The sequence below is a fragment of the Orcinus orca genome, chromosome 1 (genome assembly GCF_937001465.1).
Source record: "Orcinus orca chromosome 1, mOrcOrc1.1, whole genome shotgun sequence".
Taxonomy (NCBI): Eukaryota; Metazoa; Chordata; class Mammalia; order Artiodactyla; family Delphinidae; genus Orcinus; species Orcinus orca.
The window spans coordinates 43,607,591-43,626,337 of record NC_064559.1 but is presented as its reverse complement, the minus strand read 5'-3'; the positions used below and the strand labels follow the sequence as shown (position 1 = coordinate 43,626,337).

Below are 18,747 nucleotides of genomic sequence, written 5' to 3'. Positions count from 1 at the left end.
TTCCCTTTTATAAAATTCAGGGAATTATAAGAGCATATGGTACCTAGTTAGCTGAATGATTAAAATCAGATACCAAATTCTCTAAAAAAATTGTGAAACAGTGTTGTGCAGTTCCCCCAAAATGGTTTCTTTTCACATAATAATTATTACAGGTCCCTCCATAGAAATGATAAGCATATAGAAGGTATTTATATAAATATATATATATATAATAAACTATAGAAGGGTCCACTGTGTTTGTTCTTTAAAAAGTTTTTTGTCAAATTCTTCTTTAGATTTGACTTAAATTTATGGTTATGACTTTGATGAGGAAATGTCTGTCTATAAACCAGTCATTCCTTTATGTAAGAATTGATGGAAATTATACAGAATGTACTAACTTGAGAAAGTGGAGAAATGCTTGGGACTTAGGTCTATGTGGAACGTGTACAGGACTTAGTTGCCAGTGTAAAGAGGATAGTGTCTCTAGATGGGTTTTCATAAAGGTAAAATTTAAGTAACAGAAAATGCATGGACTAGTAATTACACAGTAATTACACTTGGTTTTCCTTTCTCCCTAATCTTTTCAGTGCATGTTTTTTCATCAAGTTATACTGCAGATTTTTTTTAGTGTTATTATTCTTTAATTTGATGAGGAGGATGTTGTTTTTAAAGTATGGCGGTTTTATAATGGAGATCAAGTGGGAAGTGCCCATGATTTGGGCTTCGCAGGGGTTTTGCAGATGCTGGATGAGAGTAGTATTTCATTTCCCATTTCCTACCACGTGTCCCTTTGCTCACTCCACATTTGCTACATGGGCCTCCTTGCTGTTGTTGATCAGGACTCAAAATTCAGATCATAGAAAACAGGTAGAAATATCTAAGAACTTCATTCTGCTTTTACAGAAATACAAAGCAGAAGATTTGGGGGCGGGGGGACAAGGGAGAGGAAGAAGAAGAAAAAGAATGATGAAAAAAAGAGTGAATCCATTACTATATCAAAGACACCCCCCTCCAAACTTAAAAAAGATTAAATCAAATGTTTGAAGTATTTTGATGAACTTGTAATAGTAAAACATAATCTGGTTATAATGTTTTTTTTTAAACCAACAGTTAAATCCATTTCCCCCAAATCTATTTGTTAAAAAGTAGTCTGCCAGTTGTCCAAAAAGGAGAGGCCTTTATCTAAAGATTTTAGTTTAGTTCCTTAGGTCAAAAATGTTGCAGTCATCCTTGAATTCTCTCTTTCTCATACACCCTGTAGCCAACCTTCAGAATATGTCCAGCATCTGACCACTTCCTCCCATGTCCATGGCTGTTGCTCTACCTCAGTCCACGGTCATTTCTACTGACTGGTGTCCCTACTTCCACCCTTGCCCCTTACAGTCCGAGGTCTATACAGCAGCCAGTACCATCCTTTTAAACGTATGTCAGTTCACGTAGCTTCCTTGCACAGCTCCTTCCACTGATTTGCCATCTTAGAATTGTCAAAATCCTGACCTTTTGTGGTAGAAGCCCTTTACGATCTGTGCCACTCCCTGTCTTTCATCCTCCTTTCCCTGCCGTTTGACCTCTTGCTCACTCTTTGCTACACTGGCCGCCTCGCCGTTCCTGAACACATCACCACACATTTTCTTGCAAGCCTTTGTATTTGCCGTTTATCTGCTTGGAACGAGAGCATCCTCCACACTTCCCCCCCACGCGCCCCCCCCAATGGCTAGCTCCTCATTTCTTTCAGATCTCTGCTCAAAGTTCATCTTATCAGAGAGACCTTTCTTGACCACCTGCACTTTGTTACTCTCTATACCTCTTACCTGATTTTATCTCAGCGAACTTACTTACTAATTAATTATTGCTTGTCGGTCCCCACCAGAATGTAACCTACATGAACGAGAGCAGGGATGGGGACTTTTTAGCCACTGCTCTATCCCAAGTGCCGAGAACCACTCTTGGCATGTAGTAGGTGCTCGTTAAGTTTTATTGAATGGATGAATGCATCATTGAATATATTTATTTGTGCATTTCTAATACTTTACCAGTAAATTGGGTCTACGTTGGCTTTACTTTTGAATAAAAGTGTTATAAGAGGTTCAGAAATCATTGTGGTAATAGAATTTGACCATTTTTACTATGATTACTAACCAATGGATTTTGTAGTGATTTCGTGAACGTATTAACAAAATATAGCAGGCCATATATTTTCTGCAGTCATAATTTTTTAGGAGAAGCCCGCTGAGCTTTTTGTTTAAGGGGGAGTTTGTACTTTTCTGTAGGAATCCTGTCTTTTGAACATGACCTCAGGCCCCGTGCAGCTACTGACTCTCCGGAACTGGCACCTTCTTGGTTTTGTGTACCTAGGTTTTGGGTTCCTAAAGAAACATTTGATATGTTTTTACTCTGGTTTCTAATGAGAAAATTTTCAATTCTTAAACAGAGTGAAAAAGAGAAATGTGTTTCCAGCAGCCTTCTGCATGAAATGGAAGAAATGAGGAATGAGGAATTTTCTTTGATGTGGGAATTACAGTCCTCTGCTTGACAGTCCCCCTTGCCTGCCCCCATACCTAAACAAAGGGCTTCTTTCCACCTGTGTATAGTTCATTGTCACTTTGGGTCATCATTTTCTTTTCTAGGAATTAAAAGTTCCTACCTTAAAGTCTACTAAGTATTGGGGGTTGCGTAGAGACTGGCGCAGTTAGTAAACTGAAACTCTAACGGAAGGAAGGACATCTAAAATTATTGTAAAATTGGATTCAACACATGGAGTATCTAGTCCTTTGATCCTAGAGCCCCAGAAGGGGTTTGAAAGGAAGAATTGTAGAGAGACATTTTCATGCCTGAAAATATCAGGGACAATTTTGGCAGAAAGCACAGCATAGGAAGATGCTAGATTCTTGGGCAGTGAGATGTTTGCTGGTTTGGTATTTTATCTTTGGCAGTTGTTGCCACATTTGATCTTCTTAGCTGCTTTTGAAGATTCTGCAAAAGAAAAGTAGTATTCATTTCCAGCAGTAAAAATCCAGTAAGTGGTCAGTGGATTCATGTTGTAATGTGTTTACAGTCTTCTGTACTTTTTTTCTTCCTTCCAATTTTTCCTTTGAGGTTTATGCTCCACACTTACAGAAACTACAGACTGTGCCAGTTTACTACGCAGGCGCAATGTTGTCATGAAAGAGCACTTGACTGTAAGATCAGGAGTCTTGGCAAGTCACCTTGCCTCTGTGAGCCTCCCCTTCCTCACGGGGAAAAGGGAAATTGTAGTGACTGTCTTCAAAGGTGGCTGTGAATATGAAGTGACGTGTCGTATTACACGTGAAAACACTTGGAAGACAACTCTACAGATGGAAAGCACGGTTATTGTTAAGGATTATTTGAATCTTCTGATTTCTTAACATCTAGAGAAATTGATGAAAATTTCAATCGTGGAGAATTCAAGTCTTCCATAGGTTTTGATGCACATGCGGTATGTTTGTATTATTTCTTTCAGACCACCCTAGGAACAATGTAAAGTTTCTTTCAGCTAGTCTATAACTAACTGGCTTTTAAGTAAGGCCACATCACGTATGACTGGCGTGATGTCTTGTTCTAATGTAGAGGTACAGTGAAGACCTACTTTATGCTAGGTGTTGAGGTGAAATACAAAGACGTACAGAATAAGCTCATACAATAGCCCAGGTGGCAGAAAGAAATCCCCATAACTAAACACATCGCCTTGATTAGGCATGTTAGAGTTACCAAACACTGTGGGAACACAGAGGATGGAATGAATTACTCCGGTTTGGTGGCTGGGAAAGGCTTTATTGTGCATTACCTGGAGAATAGGTGATTTGGGGGTTTCGCTTTGCTGCTGAGTCTAGTAGTCTTCTGTGCCAACCATCTGGGTGGCTGACTTCCAAAGAAAGCGTTCTGTTTTACCCACTGGGCTTCTCTGAGTCAGTAAATGATCATAGTGTTTTACTGTGCAGTTATCATGTCCGGGATCATCGGTTGGGTCTGTGAATCACTGAACAAAGACTGGTGTGTTCCTGCCCTCAGAGTGCTTATGGCTTGATAGAGATGATGAGCCTGTCATCATTCGAAATATATGAAGGCTGTGATTTTGAAGTGCTGTGACTGGGGAGAAGTTGAACGTGAATCTCATTGGCCAAATAGAAAGTGAGGTGAGGTTGGTCACAATAGGCCCCCACAATGGAAATTTCGATCATCCGTCAGGATTTTAAGGTATCTCCTATATTCCTGACCTCTGAGCAGAAATAGCAGCTGTTTTGCTATTTCTGATGAACAACCCATCTAGCTTATGTGTGTTTTTTTTTTTCTATCAGTGTTTTAAAATATACTTTTAACATGGGTCACTCTGTTAGGTCTCAGGCATTTTTAAGCTGTGAATATGAGGAAATGTGCATTAAGTGGCTAAGAGAACATGGGGTTAAGTGGGCACCTGCAGAGTTTAAGCACTAAAGCCTGAAGCCTAGTGACGAAAAAGATTTAAAACGTAGTTGGTCAATAAGGAAAAACAGCAACCAGAGTGTAAAATTAGATTTGGCTAGTCTTAGTTAGGGACAAAACTGGGTCCCTAACTAAGAGCTAGCACAATGGATTTCATCATGATTTCGATGACAGAGATGCTGGGAGGAAAGACGTACGTGGTGCTGGTCACACAGAGTACTGAGGTGTCAGAGCCCAGGGACAGGGCTGGCGGAAGACAGCTAAAGGCAGGAAGGATTCTCAGCCCGTCACTGTGAGCAGTAAAAAACCCCCACAGTCAGTGACAGATTCTTCCCTTCCAACACTTGTTTTAGACTAGACCACAGCTGGAGGGTGTTCCCTTGGCCTCGCTTGTCATTTGCCTTGTGGCCAATATAGAATCTTCAGTTGTTTCTTGAGTCCAGGGGGTGTGTGAGAGTTGGGTAGACCAGCACATTTCGTTTATGAGAACTGAAGAAGGCCTCCATTTCGTGCTGTCCTGCTCTGATAGCAGGAAAATGGCTTGAAGAAGATAGCATCCTGGTACCCAGTGGTCTCCCCATTCACCTCTATCCATACTGAGTTTCCTGGTCACCAGTAATAATCAGATACCCTGTGGGTCTAACCATGTTGATTTAATATAGGCTGGGAACTTCTATTTTTATCATAGTCTCTCTGGATTTATAATTAATTCATTACTTTCATTCCATCATTCATTCAGCAAACATTTATCAAGCCCTTAGTATCTTCTCCTCATTTCTGGGACATTACCTCATCGACAGAAGAACTGGCTTCGTTTGGCAGTTGCTGGGATTATATCTCTATCTTATCTATCTTCCCCCCCTGCAACCACTGATCTTTTTACCATCTCCATAGTTTTGCCTTTTTTTTTTTTTTTTTTTTTGCGGTACGCGGGCCTCTCACTGCTGTGGCCTCTCCCGTTGCGGAGCACAGGCTCCGGACGCGCAGACTCAGCGGCCATGGCCCACGGGCCTAGCTGCTCTGCGGCATGTGGGATCTTCACGGACCGGGGCACGAACCCGTGTCCCCTGCATTGGCAGGCGGACTGTCAACCACTGCGCCACCAGGGAAGCCCTAGGGTTCACTTCTGACGTTGTGCATTCTATGGGTTTGGGCAAATGTGTAATGACATGTATCTATCATTAGATTATCAGATAGAGTATTTTCACCGCCCTGAGAATCTGTGTGCTTTGCCCATTCATCCTCCCCCTGCAACCACTGACTTTTTACTGTCTCCATCGTTTTGCCTTTTCCAGAATGTCATATAATTGGGATCGTACAGTGTGTAGCCTTTTCAGATTGGCTCCTTTCACTTAGTGATACGCATTTAAGTTTCCTCCATGTGTTTTTATGGTTTGATAGTGCATTTTTTTTTTAGTGCTGAATAATATTCTAGTATCTGGGTGTATCAGTTCATTTATTCATTCACCTACTGAAGGACATCTTGGTTTCTTCCAAATTTTGGAAAATATGAAGAAAGCTGCTATAAACATCTGTGTGCAGGCTTTTGTGTGGACATAAGTTTTCAGTTCCTTTGGGTCGGTACCAAGGAGCACTGTCGCTGGATTGCATGGTAAGAGTATGTTTAGTTTCGTAAGAAGCCACCAGACTGTCTTCCAAGGTGGCTGTACCATTTTGCATTCCCACCAGCAATGAATGAAGAGTGCCTGTTGCGTCACATCCTTGCCAGCATTTGGTGCTGTCAGTGTTGTGGATTTTGGCCATTCTGATAGGTAATGCAGTAGTATCTCATTGTTGTTTTAATTTACATTTCTCTGATGACTTATGATGTGGAGCATGTTTTCATGTGTTTATTTGCCATCTGTATATCTTTTTTGGTGAAGTGTCTGTTAAGGTGTTTGGCCTGTTTTTATTTTTTAAATAAATAAATTTATTTATTTATTTATTTATTTATGGCTGCTTTGGGTCTTGGTTGCAGTGCGTGGGCTTCTCGTTGCAGTGGCTTCTCTTGTTGCTCAGCACGGGCTCTAAGCACGCGGGCTTCAGTACTTATGGCGCGTGGGCTTCAGTAGTTGTGGCTCACGGGCTTTAGAGCGCAGGCTCAGTAGTTGTGGCGCATGGGCTTACTTGCTCCGCGGCATGTGGGATCTTCCCGGACCAGGGCTTGAACCCATGTCCCCTGCATTGGCAGGTGGATTCTTAACCACTGCGCCACCAGGGAAATCCTGGCTTGTTTTTTAATTGGGTTATTTGCTTTCTTATTATTGAGTTTTAAGAGTTCTTTATATGTTTTGGATCAGACCTCTATCAGATGTGTCTTTTGTAAATATTTTCTCCCAGTCTCTGGTTTGTCTTGTAATTCTCTTGATATTGTCTTTTACAGAGCAGAGGTTTTAAAATTTAATGAAGTCCAGTTTATTAATTCTTTCATGAATTTGTGTCTTTGTATCTAAAAAGTCATTGCCATGCCCGAGGTCATCTAGATTTTCTCCTGTGTTATCGTCTAGGATTTTGCTAGTTTTGCATTTTGCATTTAGTTCTGTCATTCATTTTGAGTTAATTTTTGTGAAATGTGTAAGGTTTGTGTCTAGATTCATTTTTTTGCATGTAGATTCACAGTTGTTCCAGCACCATTTGATGAAGAAGCTATGTTTGTTCCATAGTATTGCCTTTGTTCCTTTGTCAAAGATTAGTTGACTGTATTTATGTGGGTCTGTAACTGGGCCCTTTATCCTGTCCCATTGATCTATTTGTCTTTTCTCTTGCCAATACCGCACTGTCTTGATTACTGTAACTTTATAGTAAGTCTTGAAGTCGGGTAGTGTCATTCCTCCAACATGATTCTTCTCCTTTAGCATTGTGTTGACTATTCTAGGTCTTTGAAGGAATATTGTTTACCTTTGCCTAAAAACAGGTATGTGACGGGTTACATTTCTGAAACTTTCAGGTGCCTCTTTCATACCATAGAAATAACATCTAATAATCTTCCTGTGAGGTGACTAGTCTCGCTTCCTCCCTCTGTCCTTGTTTCTCTGTCAGTATTTCATCTACTCAGAAACATTTATCGAGTGTCTAGTTGGCACCAGGTACTGACATTAAATGGAAAGACCCGGTCCCCAGTCTGTGTGGAGCGGGAGAGGTGCTGACAACAGTGCAGGGTCACCCGGGTGACGTGCTTGCAGAGCTGGGAGAGGGGTTCACTAACTGGATGAAAGGATTTGGGAAGCTTTTACAAAAGGACATACATTTCAACAGGGCTCTGAAGGATGAGTAGATGATGATTGTCCAAATGGAGAAGGATGGGCAAGGGCATTCAGACAGATGAAACAGGAAGGGGGTGGTATTGGGAAGCACAGTAAACTTATTACAGCTCAAGTATATGCTGTGTGGTGAGACATGAAATTAAAAAGAAAGTAGTTCTGAGTGGATCATGAAGAATCTGGTGTACTGTATCAGGAGTTTGAAGTTTTTCCTGATTAGGGTTATTGGATATTTTGTTTTTTTGAGATAAAATTCACATAACATGGTATTCACTATTTTAAGCACGTTAAAGTATACAATTCAGTTGTTTTTACTATGTATGCAAAGTTGTGCAACCATTCCCACTATCTAATTTCATAACAATAGCAGTCTTTCCCCCTCCCCTTGACTCCCAGCCTCTGGCAACCACTAATCTACTTTCTGTCTCTATGGATTTGCCTGTTCTTGGACATTTCATATGAATAGAATCATACAATATGTGGCCTTTTGTGTCTTGAGTTACTTCACTTAGCATAATATTTTCAGAGTTCATCCGTGTTGTAGCAATGTATCAATACCTTGTTCCTTTTTATGGCTAAATAATATTCCATTGTATGGAATAAACATTTTGTTTAGCCATTCATGAGTTGATGGACGTTTGGACTGTTTCCTCTTTTTTGGTTATTATGAATGATGTTGCTCTTCATGCTCAAGTTTCCTTGTGAACACATATTCTCAGTTCTCTTGGGTATATACCTAGGAGTGGAATTGCTGGGTCAGATGATAACTCCATATTTAACGTTTGAGGAACTGCTGAACTCTTCCAAGTCATTGGAGATGTTTAAGCCGGAGCAAAACAGACTCAGGTTCTGTTTTAACATCACACACTTGAGGACAGTGTTTTCTTTTGAGCCTGGGTATTTCTAGTGCTGTTGCCTTGTCTTCCTAGTTCAAGGCATCACAGTCCACAGCAGTGAAACCTATTGGGCTCTTTACAATTCCACTGGTGTGATTGCTACAGAGGAATCTGTACCCAATAGCGTAGAATGGGACAGAAAGAAGTGCTGTCAGGGTATTCATGCTCTCTCTCTAGGATGTGTTGTAGAGAGTGAATTTTTCTATTTTAAAGAGAACGCTTGATTGAATTATAAGCTATTATTAGGGAGTTTATCGTACATATAAACTGTACTTCGATTCCCTGTAATTTGTTGTAATTAATGCAGGAGTTCAAGAGCAGAAAGTAAGGATCAGGTTGGGGCATGCTTTTCTCTTTTGCAACACCTGGCTATTATTGGCCTTTTTTCACTAGCATTAAGGCCCGTGTGTGTTTGTGTGCATTTAAACAAACATTATCCTTTTCAGGAAAGAATTGCAATCCTTTGACTCACTGAAACTTAAGGAGTCTCAGTAAGAAGTTAGGTGTCTCTGGCAAAATAGGATATTGATCAGCGAATGTTGAAAACCTCTGGAACTGAAGTTCTGCCAGGACAATCTTGTCTGTATGTGTTTGAGTGTATGCACGTGTTTGTATTTTCACGTACGCGTGTGTGTTGGCTTGTGGTGTAAAAAAGGCAAAAAGAAAACCTTCTCCTTTTAAGGTTCTCTTTGTGGAGTTCTGGTTTTAGCCTTTTCCTTTCGTTTCTTCCTCCCTGTTGGTTTATTTCAGTTTTGCATAGTTGCAGGAACGCTGACTTTGTCAGCTGCTTGATGATGCAGAGTATTAATTGACTGTCAATTGAACATTCATTAAATAGAAAAGATTTCAGATAGTGCATGGCTCAGGAACCAAACACATTATGATACCCGAATAATCACACACTGAAATCTTCTCGGGGGCTTTGAGGACAGAGGGGCCGAGGGAGGCAAGCCTTCCCGTTTGTCTGGTTCCATGCCCGCGTATGTACTGTTTATCTGGTCCTGGCAGGTGGAGAGCAGGGTGGGCCACCCTGTCCCTTATCTGGATTTACAGCTGTGAACACTCTTTGAAATGGCTGGAATGTGCTGTTTCTCTTGTGTTGGTACCTCTGTCAATCTAAGAGTTAAAATTATGCTCTTTGCCAACCTGTGTCCCAGAATTCTAGGACAGCTTGTCCCCAGCATCCCCCCACCTCCCACGTTTGTCTTTTATGGTAGAAAGCTTGTACATTTATTTCTTAGTTGCCCAATATAATGCTGACCAGAAAGCAATGCGAGCGTTTTGGTACCTACTGCACTGTCCCGGGAGAACTAGGTTTCCAGTACATTCTAGCAAGACTCTTCTGATATTGCTGATTGTAAAGGGAGTTTTCTAGTGAGGAAAGGACATTTTAAGTCTTACCCTTTTCTTGATAATAACAATGACAAAACAATCTGGTTTCTCTCTCTGGTCCTCCCACCCCAGTAGTTTTATGGAAAAGCTTCACAGACTGAGGAGTTTAAGGATGGTACCGATGTGCTCCCTCTCTCTAAATTGTCACATCCCTACTGACCATGCACATGGGAAGAGATAAGAGGGTTTGCCTGACCTTGAACTGTAGAGGAGGGAAAGGCAGATGTAGCTGTCTGACAGCAGCAGTGACACTGCAGGTCCACAGTTAGAGCATACAGAGTGCTTCCACTCACCTGTTTTTAACTACGAAAGAGCGTTTTCTTTCTGTCTCAGATATCCTTGGGCAGTGGGGGTAAAAGAGATCAATGCATGGGTGGTATATGCCGATCAGACAGCTTCAAGTGTTATTAATACCTTAGTAGGGTGAAGTCTGGGTAACTTCACTAACAGAGTGAAGTCTGGGTAACTTTTTAATTTAATTTTATTTTATTTATTTATTTATATTTTTTGCGGTACGCGGGCCTCTCACTGCTGCGGCCTCTCCCACTGCGGAGCACAGGCTCCGGATGCGCAGGCTCAGCGGCCATGGCTCACGGGCCCAGCCACTCCACGGCATGTGGGACCTTCCCGGACCGGGGCACGAACCCGTGTTCCCCGCATCAGCAGGCGGACTCTCAACCACTGCGCCACCAGGGAAGCCCAAGTCTGAGTAACTTTTAATGATCCATAATATAGAAGTATCTTTACTCAAAGCAAGGCAGTAAAGACTGTGTGTGTTGCTGATGATGAACTGCTGTTTACTTTTTAAAAAATGTTGCATTTGGCAACATATACATTTAAGGGCCCAGTTTGCACCGGCTTCTGCGTACAGCCTCTCCTTCTAGGTGGGAGCCTATTAATTGGAGACCCCGATCTCTAGATTTTACTTTTATCCCTCTATGCGTCTTATGAAGTTGTCAATGAGTCGTTAGAATGCATAACTCAATCTCCTTTGCCCGCCTTCTACCTTCGGGAGGAAAGTGAAATACCCCAGAGGCTGCTGCTGGGAGAGGAAACAGATCTGAAAAGTCCGAGGGCCAAAGTATGAGACATGTCACGTAATATGTTTTTACAGAAAAGCTTCTGTGTCAATGCTTGTCTCATATGCTGTGGCACAGATGAGGGAGGGGAGGGCAGCTTGGTTGTGGAAGCCCTTCCTTAGAAGCATTGGGATCATGAAAATCACCCAGCAGTGGTGTTTGTATTTTCACTTCTATTTTTAGACTTCAGTGAAATTGATGACTTGCCTACAATGGCTGGGAATCCCATCCCACTCTCATCACCTCTGAGGTTGCCATGCAGAAAAGGAGCTCCAGGCTCTGGTCTGTGTGGTCCTGCCTTCAAGGAGCAGTGTTACCTTGGGCAAGTCATTCTCCTTCCTCAACAGAGTTTTCTTCTCTAGAAACAGAAGAGCTGGGCGTGAGTTTTCGAAATCCTTCCCTTATTAAGTAGCTTACACTAAGTCATGCTGCACTAGTATATGGCCTCCACCTCTCTGTGGCTTTCAGAGCCAAAGGCTCATTTCTTGCTACCTTACATGTGTGCTGTGTCCATTGCCTTCTTTCCCCGGTGGTCAGGCTAACCAGGCAGCAGTGCTACCTGGACACTGCAGGTCTCAGGGCAGAGGGAAGCAGAGCTGGGAACCAGGCACGGGCTTGGAAGGCTTCTGCTTGGGATTGGCATGTGTCACTCCCTCCTCCGTTTCACTGATCCCGAAGCTAGTCTCAGAGTTGATTCGGCTGTGATGCTCTGGGAGGGGAGGCCCCATGGAGAGTGGCAGCATTCAGAGCAGTGATGGTGGCCTACCATCCTCCTGTCTCCACCATCCTGTGATTTAGGCTGAGTTATTATGTTGAGCCCTTGGGTAGAAGCATGACCAAAATCACATCTTAAAGTTTTCAGATTTTCATGGCTATTCCCTATTTGAGGCATTTCTGCTGAACTGGACTTGGAATGAATATTTCACGTGTGAGAGGGATGGGAGGAATATTTTAAAAGCAGCACGTACTCGGCCTCTGGGTTCTCTGGCCTTATTTGTGGTTCTGTGGCAGTACAGTCCATACTTTCCAGAATACCGTGTGGAATTTCTCAATCTGAGAAGTATTAACAGACCTGCATGTGAAATATACTTGCATAAGTGCTTAGATAAAGCCCTCATATGTAAATTAAAATAAGAGATGAAAGATCTTAGCAGCACATCTGTAAACATTAAGGATAATGTAATGGGGAGTAATTTTGAAAGAGTCCTTTGATACCACTGAATGCAGGCTTTACTGATTTAATTCAGTGTGGCTTTTTTTGTTTTTTTTTGCGGTACGTGGGCCTTTCACTGCTGTGGCCTCTCCCGTTGTGGAGCACAGGCTCCGGACGCGCAGGCTCAGCGGCCATGGCTCACGGGCCCAGCCGCTCCGCGGCATGTGGGGTCTTCCCGGACCGGGGCACGAACCCGCGTCCCCTGCATCGGCAGGCGGACTCCCAACCACTGCGCCACCAGGGAAGCCCCAGTGTGGCATTTTTTTTAACCTTTCTTTTCAAAATCTTAGGGGGAGGAAAGAACATGGAGAAGTCACATATTTTCTTGAGTTTGGATAGAAGTATTCCAGATAGATGAGACCTCTAGGGATGGGTTTATAGTGTCTGTCAGTTTCCAAGTGTGACGTTTAATAGCACCAATTATCAGGAAGCCTTTACTGCTTCACCCAGAGAAACTTGCATTCAATCCATAAATTAATCTCTGGAGATTCAAAACAAAACAAAAAACTGAAAATAGAAATGTTACCCTTGTTCAATAAGCATAATTATGTTCACCAATTCTTAGAGGGAGAGCAAAATCTTCACCTAAAGCCATTCATTGGACCTCAGCAGTCAGATGGACTATTTCCAGGTCTTTGAATATAAAAAATATTTAAAAGCTTTCCTTGTGGGTTTGGGTTTTCAAAGAGGATCCCTTTGGAAAGTTGGCAAATACTTACTTTCCTGGCACAAGGATTGGTTTTTTTCTTTTCCCCTCCACCCAAAGCTATGACAGGGTGGAGTGGAGTATACTTCCATGAAATTGCATGTTTCCAGAATAGGATTCAGTGTTATATTTTACTGCTGTTAGAATTGAATCTCTAATCAAAAATAAGCAAAAACCAAACATTCTAGAAATAGAATTTCAGCTCATATTCTCTAATTTGGTCTTCATATAGGATAGAATTATTATATCTTATAAAAGTACCTTTTGAGCAGAAATGTAGCAAACAATCAATTAGCAAAGTGGTTCAGATTCCATTCCTGTTTCTGTGATCTCATGTAGTAACATCCACAATCTCAAATGGCAATCACACCATATCATTAACGCTGTTCAGATTCTCTCGTAGTCTGGATAGCTTGCAGGCAGGGGCATTGCATTCTTCAGCTCCTTGGTTTTGCTTACCAGCACAAGCCTACATTTAACCTAAATGACTGGGAACAATCCTGGTGTTCCTTGCTAGTGGATTGGGACTCGCTGTTGCCTAGCGTGGGATGGATCTATAATAGATGGAACCTGCTTGTACATTGTATAGAAGTGATAATTGTGGATGAAAGTTGGGATCAGCAGGGTAAGAAAACTATAACTATTGTTTTGCTGGGTGCTGTGGGTTATATTTCCCAAGGTCTCAGCTAATCGTTTTTGCCTCCAAGGTGACGTGTACAAGGCCCTAGCTGTGGCAGATAATGCTAGGATAACACCTTTTAAGATGCTTTTCTCGTTGGTTCTTAAACATTAAACCCTTAAATACTGCACTGGAGAGAGAAACGTGACAGCGGTGGCCCGAGAGATGATGAGCCATCCCTGCGGGGCAGACTGTCTTAGCCTTCTCCAGGATGTCCTCGGCGTCTAGCCGACTTAGACGTACAGGAAGTGCTTAATGAATAGTCGTTAATGTCCATGTGTCTCCTGGGCTTGGAGAGCAGAAAATGAGTCGAAACAACTCCAGATACGAAGGAGTGAATGCATGTAGAAGAATTTCAAACACTGTTTGAATAGGACGGACGAGTAGGCAAACGTTACCATCCTTTCCCACCTTGAAATTGTGTCTTCTGGTTTGTCTGGGTTTTTGGGTTTGGTGCGTGTTGTTCTTGCTGTTGTTTTTAGAATCCCATTGTACCTTTCTTTAATAAACACTAACATTCCTTCCTATTGTGAGATTTTGTTTTTTTAGTCCTTTGGTTGTTTTTTTTTGTTTTTATTAACAAAAAAATTAAACATCCTTTAATTTTTCTGAAGAAAGACACAGCGGGCTCCTCTGGCCATAGGATGATGTTAACACTTTTCGTCATCCCTCTTTTCTTCTTATTCCCCCAGTTTTGAAAGTATGGTCTTCAGATTCTAAGTGGCTCTTCTTCAAAGACCTATCTGCTTTCACAGTGAACTCTTGGTACTTAAAATGTCTTTGATGACTAAGGACCCCCTTGCTTGCCTGGGTTTCTACAAGAAGGTGTTCTCCTTTTTGAGAACTGGCTAGGTTATAAACATAAAAGATCTTCCCTGGGCTTCCCTGGTGGTGCAGTGGTTGAGAGTCCGCCTGCCGATGCAGGGGACACGGGTTCGTGCCCCGGTCCGGGAGGATCCCACATGCCGCGGAGCAGCTGGGCCCGTGAGCCATGGCCGCTGAGCCTGCGCGTCCGGAGCCTGTGCTCCGCAACAGGGGGGGCCATGGCAGTGAGAGGCCCGCGTACTGGGGAAAAAAAAAAAAAAAAAAGATCTTCCCTGAATGGCTCCCGGGCAATTCCTAAAATCTCTTGAAGGAAAAGTTTCCTCACGTGAATGAGTGGACCTTTTACTGTTTCCTGGAGAACTGGCCCAGAGGCACAAGACAGGTGCCAGAGGAAAACCGAGAACCAGGCTGGGGACAGGGAAAGAGCATGGCGGTGAGTGCTGAGGACAAACCATGAAGGAAGATGGAGGATGCAACAGAAAACATGTGCTGTAGCTTTGCATGAGAAGAAGGCTTCTGAAGCCTGTGTTTCCCTCTTAGTTTAGGTTTTACTGAGCTTTCTCCTAGGAGATGAACTAATAGTGTGCATTATTAGGTTATGTTTTTAGGCATAAATCTGTTATTTAAGTAAGGTTATAGAAGCCCTGAGCTTTGCTTGGACTTGATAGGGTGCACACTCCTTGAAGCAAAGGTGCTAGTGTAAAGCATTTCTGTTGGAGCTCTTGGTTTGCTGAATGAAACCATGGAAACTGCGATCCTTGGCACTTGCCATGTGCAGGCTGGCTGTCTCTTCCCCCTTGAGATGGGAGACATTCAGGCACACAGCAGGCACGTGGATCATGGGAATGCATGGGACCACCCTTCTGTGATGGTAACTCACCTGGTGTGAAACATTTGAAAAATATGCCAGAGCTTGGGGACTTGACCTCAGTGAACAGGGGAAAAAAGGAAGCCAGAGGGGAACATGGCATATTTTAACTGCAGCAATTCAGGTTTCTTTAGTCTTCAATACTTTGATTCACTCTCATGCTGTTTCTTTTAATTCGTTTACAATTATTGCTTCAAAATGTTTTCATTTACTCTGATTCTCTCCTATGAAGAATGAAGAGGCAGGTCATGACTTCCCCTTTTCCCTCTATCATATATTATTGCCAGAAACTCCCTCAACAAAGAAAAAAAATACACACACACACACACACACACACACACACACACACACACACACACAAAGGTGGTACCTTCAACTTCACAGGATTTTTCAAAGTATCCTAACTAGTATTAGCTCCAATTGTGCACATTCAGAAACAGCAGAGCTGCCACTTCATTACCAACAAAAGATTGTTAATCACAGGGTCTTATATGAAACCTCTGTTCCTATTTGTTGGGATTTAGAATCCACGATGCCTCTAACCAGCTAAGGATATAATGACTAGGTGAGGTCCGGGCAGTGTCCACTGAGCTCAGAGTGGTGAGTGGACACAAAGGTTTTCTACAGGTACCAGGGACTTGTCTCTGAAAAGCAGTGAAGGTACCTGTTATGTACATTAATCGATTTAGTCAACTGATATTGACAAGTAGTCAAATTATTCATTCGATACTGGACGCTGTAAAATGATTTTGAATACTTTAGGTGAAAGATAGAATGGTGGTAGGAAAAATAGGTTGTTTTTCTATTAGACATTAAGTTTGAGTAAAAAAAACTTTAGATAACGCCGAGTGTTGGTCCTTCTAATTTGAGTGTAGGTTTTCCCACCAGAGACAGACCTGGTTGTCTTTACCTTGTCCCATAAACCCAAGAGTAGAGAAGTAGAGACTATTTTGTCGAGCCTGATTCTTCTGTTCAAATAGGTATTGGATTGATATGTGGTGATGTCCATGATATCAAGGTAGAGGCAGCAATAATTAGCTCTCAGGGCTGATTGCCTCTCTCCACGAGAGCTGGGCTTTGGGTCACTCCTGAGCTCCCTTGATTGACATGCCAAAATTTTGAAGAAGTACAGACTTATGGTTACCAGGAGCAAAAAGGTGGTTAGCATTTGCCAAGAATTAATGCCTAAAAAGTGTGACTGTTCTAGAGGTAGCTGTGTTCTAAGAGTGTGGTCAAAGGAAGTGGAGTCCTGGGATGTAAAGGTTTGGGGTGAGGAGATTTCTAAGTGCGATTTTACTGGCGAGGAAACAATAACGCTGTATTAGTTTCTAGAACAGTGGTGTAGTCTGAGGTTGACGTTGTGTATGGGCACATTCTGTCCGTCTGAACTTTGCTGCTTGGAGGACGTACTTTGGGTTGGAAGGCTCCGTATCACATTTGGTTAGATTTTTTGTGAGTCACAGACGTGGAGGGTGAGCCTGGCCCTGAAAAGCTTTATCCTGTCCATTAGCAGAATTCTCAATGATTTGGCCTATATGTCTTCTACTCTCCCAAGCCTTGGGGTTTAAGAAATGGTGTGTTTCCAGAAGTTTTTCAGGAGTGCACACACTGTTGAATATGGCTTTGGCAGCTGTGCTGTTGTGGTTGTCGAAGTGTGGAAGAGCGTTTTCGTTCTTGGTCTCTTGTTGTGAAGAGCTGGTTCTTATCAGTAGTTCATCCTGCCGGCCCACAGTGAAATGATGTGATGAGAACGCTCTCAAACTCAGAGTGAACGGGACGTGGCACCTGCCACATCAAACAAAGATAAACACAGGCAGAGGTCACTTTCCATCTTCTATAGACCTGACCTTTATTGACATCACCTGTGTATCCTGCTGTGTACATAAGGTTTCACATCCAGAGGCATCGATGTCGTGGGAATGTATTCCAAGTATGTGTTTTTAAGGTTATTTGTTCTTCTGTTTCCATGAACAGATATCAGTATTACCTGCAAGTCAAAAAAGACGTGCTTGAAGGGCGGTTGCGATGTACGCTGGAACAGGTGATCCGGCTGGCGGGCTTAGCTGTGCAAGGTAAGAGAGTGGGGACCGGTGTGTGACAGTCCATCTTCTGTTGGATGTTGGTGTCGCTGGCCTCTCAGAGGGAAAAGTTAAATTTACTTAAACGATCCCTTAGTAACTCACTTTTCATTTCAAGGTATCTTACATTAAAAATGCAGAGATAGTGATTTTTAGAGGCAGGATGTTGGATTTCTCAAAGCTGTTTGCAAATTGCTCATGCTTGTATAATTTTAGTTTTATTTGAAGAAACAGCAGCTTTCATCCTGCCTCTAAGTAAAGCTACATTGCAGGGTTGGTGGAACATTTTCTTAGAATTTTGTCACTGCCCAACATGGTCACATCTTGTGGCTTGACGCTATGACTGTGTAACTTTCACATCAGTTTCAAGTGTGAGAGCTTAAAACATTGTAGTGTAATTGATTCCGACCCAGTTAAAGAGAGAAATTTAAAATGCAAGATTGTAATGTGGAACAACAAATGTGTGTTAGAGTACATTTACCTTTCAACTTGTCCTACTTAAATTGATCAGACACCTATGTTTTTATCTTCTCTAAATCGTTACACATATTAACGTAACACACCATGTGATTTTTTACATATCTTTATACATTACTCTTTATTGAGGGGTAGCTTCATTGTCTTTAGTCATGCTGAAAACAAGATAAAAGTATAATTTTTAAAGAGAGACAAGTTTCCCTTGTAGTCATGATTTTCTTTAAAATCGGGTACCGTCCAAATGCAAGCCTGCCAGCCGCCAAGTCCTTGCTGAGTGGATTGTTGTTGTAGAAGCTGAGAACTGAACTTCCCATCTGTAACTGCACTGAAGTTAAACCTTTTGGGTTTGAAATGTCTAAAGAGGCAGCCTTTCCTTGATAGCTTTCATTTTTGGGATATTAGCGGGTTAGCGATTTTTGTTGGACGTATGATCCTTAGTAGGTAGCTTCTCCTGTTCCCCTGTGGATTGGAAGTACGCAAAATATGTTGTATCTCATCTGTTCACCTAACACTGGAAAGGGAAGGAGCAATGCCCAGAACGATATAACGAAACCGTCCGTGGTTATAACTGAAAAATCATTAAAACAGTGGAGAAGACACCCTTAATTGGGGAGAAGAGAGAGAAGATCAATGGGTCCCTCGTCTTCATATTGGGTCTTTCTCCTTTAAAATGCTTCCTTTTCACTCACTCTCTTTTTTTCCCTCTCACTCTTTAAGCATTGGGCTCATTACAGGCATCCTGGATATTGGAGGACCCTAGTGATAGCTTTCAGGCTGAAGGAAGTTGGTGAACTTACTCTGGGTTCCCTTTTCCTTGGGTCCTTGAAGCTTGCTGTTCAGTCTGATGAAACC

General features: G+C 42.3%; 1 protein-coding gene across 2 annotated transcripts in view; it reads left to right on the top strand.

Moving 5' to 3' along the window:
- Positions 1-18,747, top strand: part of PTPN14 (protein tyrosine phosphatase non-receptor type 14) — a 167,911-nt gene that overhangs the window by 98,291 nt on the left and 50,873 nt on the right. For both annotated transcript variants that reach the window (XM_004275244.3, XM_033438014.2), the window contains one exon: positions 17,315-17,412. In XM_004275244.3, coding sequence (XP_004275292.1) covers positions 17,315-17,412 — 98 coding nt within the window. The remainder of the gene's footprint in view (positions 1-17,314; positions 17,413-18,747) is intronic.